Raw genomic sequence first — 10,460 nt, 5'->3', positions numbered from 1 at the left:
ACAAGCAGGGTTGTGTCAAGGTCCTGTCCACCTGTAACTGTAGTGGTTGTTTCAATGGTTCCTGGTGCCTGGGTGACTTCAGCTGGAGTGGTGTCTCTTCTGCTGGTTCTTGTCTCCCACCCCTCTATAAGCAGGGTTGTGTCAAGGTCCTGTCCACCTGTAACTGTAGTGATCACTTCAATGGTTCCTGGTGCCTGGGTGACTTTAGCTGGAGTGGTACCTCTTCTGCTGGTTCTTGTCTCCCACCCCTCTAGAAGCAGGGTTGTGTCTAGGTCTTGTCCACCTGTAACTGTAGTGGTCACTTCAATGGTTCCTGGAGCCTGGGTGACTTCAGCTGGAGTGGTACCTCTTCTACTGGTTCCTGTCTCCCATCCCTCTACAAGCAGAGTTGTGCCAAGTTCCTGTCCACCTGTAACTGTAGTGGTCACTTCAATGGTTCCTGGAGCCTGGGTGACTTCAGCTGGAGTGGTACCTCTTCTGCTGGTTCTTGTCTCCCATCCCTCTACAAGCAGGGTTGTGTTAATGGTCTGGCCTCTGGTAGCCTGAGCTGTCATGGGGATGATGCTTGAGGGAATTCTGAGGATGGAAGAATCTAAAGAACGATTGGCTTGAGCTGTTGGGAAAGGACACAGGTTAATTAATGAAAGTGCATTTGAATTTGTAAAGAGGCTACATTAAGTTGGCTGGAAGCAGTTAAACTGGTCAATCAAGCTAAGTGTTACACCAATGGGCACATTAGCTAACATACAAATTTAAGAAAACATCGATAGTCTCTAGTGCAGCAGAGATCAGGGCAAAGGTGGGAAGTGGGCAGCCATCTCCTCTTTCTATTCCATGATCCCATTTTCTAGGATTCCCTCTATCCCTAATCATCCACTACCCATATGCCATCCTCTGGCTTCACAGAGCCTACAGCCTAGAACCCTCTTCAGAGTTTCCTCATAAGTCTATCAGATATTCCTTCCTTGAGTTGCAGCTTTATTTCATCAAGAGCTTTCCTTCTAACAACTAATTGCTGGTGAACTAAGGAAATGGGAATTTTGAAGGAGTGATTGGGGGAGGAGAGAGGGATAAATATAAGGAGTAGGGCATTACTGGAACAAGAAGGCCTGAAGAGGGTTTGAGTCCAAGTTCTGCCATTTCCTGGTGTGTTACTATGGGCCAGTCACTCTGCCTTGGTTTCCTGATCTGTGAAATGAGGACTATGATACTTATTTACAGGGTCGTGGTGAGCCCAGTACTCTGGCTGCCTCTGGTGCAGGGATGGACTAGATTACCACTCCCAACTCTCAGATTCCATGATGCCAATCTGAAAGAAGGCAACCTAAAGTGGAGAAAGCACTGGATTTGGAGTCAGGAAGACCTGCTTTCTCATCCCACATCAGGCACTGTATGTGTGTGTGTGTGTGTGTGTGTACATATGTATGTGTGTGTGTGTATTAGAGAAAATATATAATTACATGGATTTAAGTGAGGAAGGTCTATGCAAAGTCAGCAGCCTCACTTTATCCTCTGGAGTCATTAGGGCCCAGTGTCAAGATATAGATCAGCATGACTGGAGATGACCCCAGATACAGTGGGAGGCCTTGGACTTTTTAAGCTAAGGTCTTTCCCAGGTCTCAGGTTCACTGAGACAATGTCCATTCAGTGACTAAGGCTAGGCAAAAAATGAGACAAAGAATAACTTCTTTTACTTAGTTAAAAAAAAGTCTTTCTGGAAGAGGAAGACCCTCAGGATTCCTGGCTAAAAACAGAAACAGTTGCTATTTACATTTACTCTGAGTCATCAGGGCCCAAAGAGCAACCATCAGATGAGGCTTGGGCTGGGACCTATTGTTGGCCAATCAATAAGCTCCAGAGTGGTTTGGGTTTAAGGCATGGTCCTGAGGAGAGAATATTCTGAAAGATTCAGAATTTCCCAAGCAATAGAATCTCTTTTGGTCCACTCTCCTAATTTAAGTTATAGACCACATTTTAAGAAGCATATCTGTCACATTTATGATGTTATTGCTATGGAACTCACTGCCCTCTGTATCAGAATCAGAGCTGGAAGGAAGCATAGAGATTATATAATCCAATCTCCTCATTGTGTGAATGAGGAAAGTAGGGCCCACAGAAATGAAATGCCTTGCCCACAATCACAGAGGTAGTAAGTGGGGAAGTCATCATTTGAATCTAAATGCTGTTTCTAGACCTAGTACTTTCCCTACTGCACTCTACCTGTTTTCACTATAAAGCATTGTGGTGTAACATAAGCCTGTACCTGTAGAGATGGTGAGATTCATGCTGAAGAAGAACGTATCTGTTCTACGTCCAATGCCACAGCGATAGTAGCCTGCATCTTCAGATGTCAATTGGGCCAAGGTCACTTCAAACATGCCCCGGTTGGGGAAGTCCACAAGAGTCACTCGGCCACGATAGCTCTGCCTGATGAAGAAGTTGGTAGAGATGACGGTGTGGCAGATCCTCTGAGGCGGGTACAGGCGGCACCAATATTTCCTCTGGTACTTGTTGACAGGTGTGGGAATATAATGGCACTTAATGGTGACCGTTCCCCCAGGGTCTCCAGCTACCAGTCTTGGACCTTTCAAAGCACTAGTATCTGCAAGAAGGGATGGGGGTGGGGGAGTAGATAAAGTCTATTTTTTCAAAAAATGTTTTAAAATTAAATTAATTTTTAAATCATTTCTTTTCCTCTCCCCCACACCCCCACTGGGGAAAAAAGAAAAGAAAAAGAAAATCTTGTCATAAATGTGCATAGTCAAGCAAAACAAATTTCTGAGGGTCTATTTTAACCAGAAAAAGAGAAAGGGCCTAGAGACTCTTCTAAAGTGGATCATATAGAAATTGTTTATGATGTATTTGCCCTTTGACAACAGTGACTCATAACACCCAATAGGGGAAGGAAATGCCCACCCTCTCTGAGCCTGTATCTATTACCTTCTTTGGTTTACTTCTAATGGCAACTGGCTAGGAGCCACCTGGCTACGTGGTAGAGAAAAGGGTATGGTTGGGCTAAGAGTTGACTGCAATCATGATGCCCATCAGAAACCTCTTGAACTTTGCAGGTTGGCTTTGGGTACAGGCAGGGTGGGGCATGGAATCACAGGTCTTGCCTGCCTGACAATCTAAACATTTTAGGATTCTAAGAGTCACCCCCAGGCTCTCTCCTTTACTTACCTTGAAGCAAACATAAGATGAAGAGGGGAATCATTTTCCATCCTGCCCTGAGATAGGTGCCCTGCAAAAACCATTGCAAAGGAATGTGACCTGGTACATGTGACCTGAGAAGAGGCAAATGAGTGAATTTGGGCTGGTCTTTTTACCTCTCTGGTCCTCAGTTTCCTCATCTATAAAATAATGGGGTTGGATAGATCAGGTGAATTTATTTTTAAATAATTGTATTCTATAACTGTATTTCAAAAAAATTGATTTCTTTTGTAATCCTCTGTATTTTATTTTATGTACTGTATACACCATTCCAAGAAGGGCTCCATATGCTTCACCAGAGTGCCTGAGGAGTCCATGACACTAGAATGATCTTAAAAGTTCCTTCCCATTCTCCTTTCTTTGTTTATGCCTTTGCCTTAATTGCTCCCTTATGCCTAAAATAATCTCCCTCTTCACTTCTGCCTCAGTTTCCTCGGCTTTCTTCGAGACTCAACTCAAGTCTCCATTGACCCTCAGATGCTAGTGTGTGCCTTCCTTCTGAGATGTTATTCTCTAGTCTCTGTCTCTTTGTCTCTGTCTCTCTCTCTCTCACTCTCTCTTTTTCTGTATCCACACATACATGCCTTGTTTGTACCTAGTTATTTACATGTTGTCTCTCCCATCAGAACGTGAGCTCTTTAAGGGTAGGAACAGTGTTTTTGCCTTTCCACCTCCAGTGCTTGGCACAGCCTAGCATATAATAAGTGTTCAATAAATGCTTGTTGGCTAAAAACAGACTGGTTGATTGCCTAACTGATATGAATAGAAAACTATCAGGAACTGCCCTCTCTGAAAGATAATTCTCTCCCCAGAACATCATCTGTTCCCTTCTCTTCAGTCACACTACCATCACTTTCATCACCTCTCACTGTAAGGGGGAGGGGAACAGGCATTTATTAAGCATCTACTATGTGCCCAGCATGTGCCAAGTGCTTTACAAATGTTATCTCATTCAATCACCTATACTATTGTGGTGGCATCCTCATTGTTTTCCCTGCTTCCCCACCCCTTTCAATCCTTCCTTCACATGGCTGCCAAATTGATTTTCCTAAAGCACAGATCTGAGCAAGGCACTCCTCTGCTCAAGGAAGTTCGTGGTTCCCTATTGCCTCTAGGATAAAATGCAAATATCTCTGCTCAGTGTTTAAATCTCTTCATAACTTTGATCCAGTCTGTCTTTCCAACCAGACCTGGAGTCAGGAAGACTCACTTTCCTGAGTTCAAATCCAGCCTCAGACACTTCTTAGCTCTGTGACCATTGGCAAGTCACTTAACCCTGTTTGTCTCAGTTTCCTCATCTGTAAAATGAGCTGAGAAGGAAATGGCAAATCATTGTAGTTATCTTTGCCAAGAAAAGCCCAACCGGGGACATGGAAAGTCAGATAAAACTAAACAACAAACAATAACATCTTTCCAGATTTATTTCATGTTATTTTCCCTCATGCACTCTTTATTACAGCCAAACTGACCTACCTGATGTTTCCTGTGATATCCCATCACCTGACACCATGTCCTTCATGTCTATAATATTCTCCTACCTCAATCAACTCCACCTCTTGGTAGCTAGGTGATGCAGAGAATAGAGCACTGGGTCTGAGTTCAAATCCAGACTCAGACACTTCCTAGCTGTGTAACCCTGGCCAAGTCATTTAACTACCTCAGTTTCCTCACCTGCAAAATAGGGACAATAACAACACCTACCTTCTAGGGTTGTTGTAAGGAGCAAATTAGGCAATACTTGTAAAGCACTTAGATAATGCCTGGAACATAGTAAATGCATCATAAAACTTTACGCCTCCCATCTTCTCTTCCCTCCCTTCAAGGCTCATTTCAGGTGCTACCTCTTAGGAAAGGCCTTTGTTGACCCTCCACAGGTATTAGAACTCTCTCCTTCCCCCAACAATTACTTTGGATTACTTTTTACTTAATATTTACTTAACTGTGTATAAGTTTTTATTTCCCCCACCCACCCACAGAGTGTAAGGTTCTTGAGCAAGGACTCCATCCTTCTATGTCTGATTGTAGCACCTAGGACAGTGTAGACATATAATAGATATTTCCTGAATCGTTTTTCCTTGTGCCCTAATTATCATTAATACTCCCTCGCTGTCATTGAGTTTGACTTCTCATAATCTCCCAGTTTCTATATCCAGAAGGCATATGCTGACTCTTTTGTGTTTCCAGACACTTCCCCTCTCCTCCACTGACCCTCAGGTCAGACCCACTTCCTCCTAAATGAGGAGAATTCATTCCTTGGGGAGAAACTTTCTCTTTTGCTGTTACCAGGTTCTACTTATCCATTGTGCCATATGAGCTTAGAATGGTACATGGATCAGATGGATATCCCACTATCTGCTGGGTTCAGGTCCTGCTTGAGTCCTTCCTTGAGTCTTTGGTTGCTGAAGGAGTTAGGTTTACCCATTGCTTGCAGCATCTCCTGTCTAGTTCCAGCCACACTGATATTCTCCTCCTCCTATCCCCTTCCACAACATTCAAAGCCAGCATCTCTCAGATTAATTTTATTGTTTTTCACTGTTCTTCTCATGCATAGAGATTGTAATGTCCCTAAGGATAGAGACCAAGTCTTAAACTTCCCTGAGTCCCTGCAGAGCCCAGCACCATGTTGAACAAGTAAGAACTCAAGAAATACTTGCAGAATAGAATTAAAACTGGGTAGAGCCTGCCAGGGTTCACGTTGTCTTAGCATAGCCTTTAAAAATCCCAGGTCACCAAACTTGGCACTGGGTAAGAATTGAAAAAATGTACCTCCCTTTCCTCTTTTCAGAGGTGGGGCACTCTAGGTGTGGTATATTGCTTTACTCTCCAAAATAACTGACACATTAGTTGTTTTGGGCGAACTGTTTTTTTGCCCTCTTTCCTAATGGGGAAAGGAGGGGGCAGGGATATATTTAGAACTGAAGGTGATATAAAATTAGAACATATCAATGAAATAAAATTAAGAGCCCAAACTCACCTCCAAGACATAAGAAAGTACTGATCCTGGACAAGTCATTTAACCTCTCTGTGACTCAGTTTCCTCATCTGTAAAATGAGGAAGTTGGCCTTAATTACTTCTAAGATTACCTCCTATGAGCCTATGCTTTTAGTGCCTTTAACATCTCTTAGTAAATATTTGTAGAATTGAATCAACTTTATCTCCCCTAATAAATATTTAAGAGAACTGGGAACATAATGCCTTATGATTTAAACCAAAGACAGAAAACAGGAGTGACAAGGAATACAAAGAAGCCTGAAGAACCTCCAGAAAAATGTCTGTATTTCAGCCTAGACCAGAGCAGTTTCTGTAGGTGTGAGGGTCATCACAAGTTAGGGGGTAAGACATGTATCCCTGACAGACCTAGTACGTAGACACAGGAGATAAGAGGTAAGGAGAACAGGAGAGAAGGAAGGAAGGAAGAGAGAAAGGGAGGGAGGAGGAAAGAAAGAGGGGAAGGAGGAAGGAAGGAAGGGAGAAATGGAGGGAGGGAAGAAGGTAGGGAGGAAAGGAGGGAAGAAGGGAGGGAGGAAAGAGGAGGGAAGGAAGGAAGGAAAAAAGGAAATGAAGAAAAAAGAAAGGAAGGGAGAAAGTGAGAGGGGGAAGAAGGAAGGGAGGAAGAAAGAAAGGAAAGAATGGGAGGGAAGGAAGAAGAAGGAAGGGAGGAAGGAAGGAAGAAAGAAAGAGAGGGAGAGAAGGAAAGAAGAAAGGAGTAGAGAAGAGGAATAGATTGAGACATTGGGAGAAGAGGAAAAAGCTGACTTTGAAAAGTGGTCTTCTGCCATAATTGACCACTCCTTCTTTGTCTAGACCCTTCTCTCTGAGTCCCTGAGGGAGGCCAAGTATAGTAAAATCATTGAGCTTGTTAAAAGTTCCCTGTATTGTTCAGTCTATGAGCTACTTATATTTCAGTCCCTACTGCACCGGGCACAGGCAAAGTCAAGTTGAGTGATTCTCAAATGGAAGAAGAGAAGCATTAGGAGCCAACCTATTTCCCACTCTTCTCCATTTTGAGTTCTGAAATTACCTACCAGCTTATTGTACTGATCTCAAAGGCCAGGGCTGGGGCTAGATTCCTTGGCCATCCTCTCCCCCAACCCCCCAACTCTTCAGTTACCATAACTAATCTCTATAACCATAAGGGCTGACTTGGCAGATGCTGGGGCCAGAGTATCTTTACTATGTTGCCCTATAACTCTCCAAAGTCCAAACTGGTAGCAATCTCTCAGTTTAATGAGAGCAATGAGATCCTGTGGCAGGGCAATGAGGAAGCATGATACACCATGAGATCAAAAGCTTCTGTAGAAAATTATCAGGTCTGAATGGAATTTTATCCAGGAGGATAAAACTATGCATGGCAATATCTCCAGGTACCGTTTCTGCCAGAACAGATAGGATAGCAATGGCCTTCAGGAAAATTTTTCTCTTGGTGAAAGGGGAACCCTGATTAAAAATATAGTTAAGATTGAAAGCTTTTCATTGGAACATAAAGTATCATTGGAAATGTGAGAGCCCTGTCCCTCAGCGATCTGCCTGGGCACAGGAAATCATCAGTACAGCCAAGGAATTGGTCTCATCTAGCCTCTCTGGGCACATTCCCCCAATAGTGTCTTTAGGAATATAATGTGTGTCCTAACCAATAGTTATTACACATATCTTAGAGTCATCTCTAAGGAAGGAAGTCATCTCTAAGGAGGAAGAGGAGGAGGAGGAACAAGAAGGAGGAGGAAGAGGAGGAGAAGGAGAAGAAGAAGAAGGAGAAGAAGAAGAAGAAGAAGAAGAAGAAGGAGAAGAAGAAGAAGAAGAAGAAGGAGAAGAAGAAGAAGAAGAAGGAGAAGGAGAAGAAGAAGAAGAAGAAGAAGAAGGAGGAGGAGCAGGAGGAAGAGGAAGATGAGGACAAGGACGAGGAGGATGAGGACGAGGATGAGGAGGAGGGGAGGAGAAGATAACTTAAACTTCTAGAGCTTTATGGTCTACAAAGCACTTTCCTCAGGTTGACCACAGGATGATGATTTTTCATCCACAACAATTCATTAAAATAAGTTACTAAAGAGAAGAACAGCTGCATCCTTACTATGAGCCAAGCACTGAGTTAAGCACTTCTGCAGATATAAAGTAAAAGTAAAGAGTCCCCGCCCTCAGGGAGTTAACATTCTAACGGAAGAGACATCATATTTATAAACAGGTGCAGATTTATAAAAGATGTAAATAGGCCTATACCCATGGAGAACTTCAATTATTGTTGTTTTCAGTGGTTTCAGTAATGTCCAACTCTTCACAACCCCATTTGGGGTTTTCTTTGCAGATACTGGAGTGGTTTGTCATTTCCTCCTTCAGCTCATTTTACAGATGAGGCAACTGAGGCAAATAGGGTTAAGTAATTGACTAGCCTAAGGTCACACAGCTAATAAGCATCTGAGGCTGGATTTGAACTCAGGTCTTCCCCACTCCAGGCTCTACTTGCCAACTTCAATTATAGGCTCCTTGGAATACTGAACTATGAGCAAGACACTATTCTAAGCACTTTCCAGATGTGCTGGGAAATAGATAGCATAAGTATTATTATCTCCATTTTATAGATGAAGAAACTGAGGTCCTTTCCATAATCCCATTTTGGAAAGTCTTTTTAAATGATGATGTTATCCTGAGGCTCTACCTACACCTTCTTATACCCTCCAAATCCAGGGTATTAGAATCACACATTTAAGCCAGAAGAGATGTCAGAGGTTATCTGGCCCACCCCACCATCTAATTTTATTTATGAGAAAACTGAGGCCCCAGAACATTTTAATGACTTGTCCAGCCTCTCAGAGATAGTAATTAAGTGGCAGTGAGAAATTGAACCCAGAACCTCTGATTCAAAATCTTTCACCCTTTCCACTGAATTTCTGGTTCTGCCTCCTTCTTTCTCTCCATCCCTCTATCCCAAAGATCTTTGGCAGAACTCTGTTGTTGTGAGGGGAAAGAATAAGAGCAAGAGAGATGGTCTGAACCCCTGAAACCTATGATCACAAGGGCATGCACTGGCCTGCTCTGGGGAAGCCATGATCCCAACCTGTCTGGACATTGCTCTATGTCAATGTCCTGGCCTATGGATAAAAATACCTGGGAAGGAAGACATCTGAGTGTTCACTCACCCCTTGTCCTGTGGGCTGAATCAGGGTGTTCTCCATCTCAGATCAGGAATTAGGAGCACCCTTACCTCCTTGGAGAACCAGATATCTTGATATTCTGATCCTTCTTCTTCAAATCTTGAGATGGAGCTGAGTTTTAATAGATGAGGTGACAGCAGCCACCAGAATGTGTCCACTTTCAAGTCCTTCCTTCCCACTCACCCAAGCTCTATACCTCTGCTTGAGAGGGAGAGAACTGCTCTCAGTCTAGCATTTAAGCCTTTCCTGGCCAGGAAGGCAATCCCTCCTTTCCCACTTCCCCAACCAGATGAGTGATGCAATAATATGGGCATTGAAGTAGGGAAAACTTCAAGATCCAGAAGAGGAATTCCCCTGTCATTTGGCTCTCCATCATAAAGGTGGTTCAGTGGTAACAGCACTGGGCTTGGAATCAGAAAATTTCATCTTCATGAGTTCAAATCTGGCCTGAGTCACTTACTAGCTGTGTGACCTGGGCAAGTCACTTAACCTTATTTGACTCAGTTTCCTCATCTGTAAAATGAGCTGGAGAAGGAAATGGCAAACCACTCCAGTATCTTTGCCAAGAAAACCTCAAATGGGGTCACAAGAGTTGGACACAATTGAAAAATGATTGAACAACAATATAAACCACAGATTTAGAGCTCTAAGGGACATTAGAAGTCAACTGCAGAAACTGAATCCTGGAGAGTTTTAGTGACTTGCCCAGGGTCACCCAGCCAATTAGTGTCAGAGGCAGGTTTTGACCCCAGGTCTTCCTGACTCCAGGTCTAACACTATTCTCTATACCACACTGCACTTACTATTCCATCCTAGGGAGACAACTTGGCCTCTTCTCTGGACTGAATTGCTACTGACCATGTCTGGCCTGCTACTCACACTTCCTTGTCAGTCAGTCAGTTATTAAGCATTTATGAAGCACCTACTATGTGCCAGACACTGCAAAGTACTGGGTATACAAAGAAAGGCAAAAAACAGTCCCTGACTCAAGGGGCTCACAGTCTAATGGGGAAGACAAGAAGCAAATGCAGATGAACAAACAAGCTTTATCTAGAACAAATAAGAAATAATACAGAGAGGGAAGGCACTAGAATGAAATCAGT

The 10,460-nt window shown here is 43.2% G+C and overlaps 1 protein-coding gene across 2 annotated transcripts in view; it reads right to left on the bottom strand.

The window, feature by feature from the left end:
* Positions 1-9,569, bottom strand: part of FCAMR (Fc fragment of IgA and IgM receptor) — a 13,922-nt gene extending 4,353 nt beyond the window's left edge. For both annotated transcript variants that reach the window (XM_027870766.1, XM_027870765.1), the window contains exons 1-4: positions 9,343-9,569; positions 3,181-3,241; positions 2,264-2,602; positions 410-613 (exon numbers count right to left, since the gene is read on the bottom strand). In XM_027870766.1, the coding sequence (XP_027726567.1) occupies positions 410-613; positions 2,264-2,602; positions 3,181-3,241; positions 9,343-9,378 (640 nt within the window). In that variant the 5' untranslated portion in view covers positions 9,379-9,569. The remainder of the gene's footprint in view (positions 1-409; positions 614-2,263; positions 2,603-3,180; positions 3,242-9,342) is intronic.
* Between the last annotated feature and the right edge of the window lie 891 nt (positions 9,570-10,460).

This window comes from Vombatus ursinus, unplaced genomic scaffold, assembly GCF_900497805.2.
Source record: "Vombatus ursinus unplaced genomic scaffold, bare-nosed wombat genome assembly UNPS02014798.1, whole genome shotgun sequence".
In the NCBI taxonomy this organism is placed as follows: domain Eukaryota; kingdom Metazoa; phylum Chordata; class Mammalia; order Diprotodontia; family Vombatidae; genus Vombatus; species Vombatus ursinus.
This window is presented reverse-complemented; position numbering and strand designations above follow the sequence as displayed.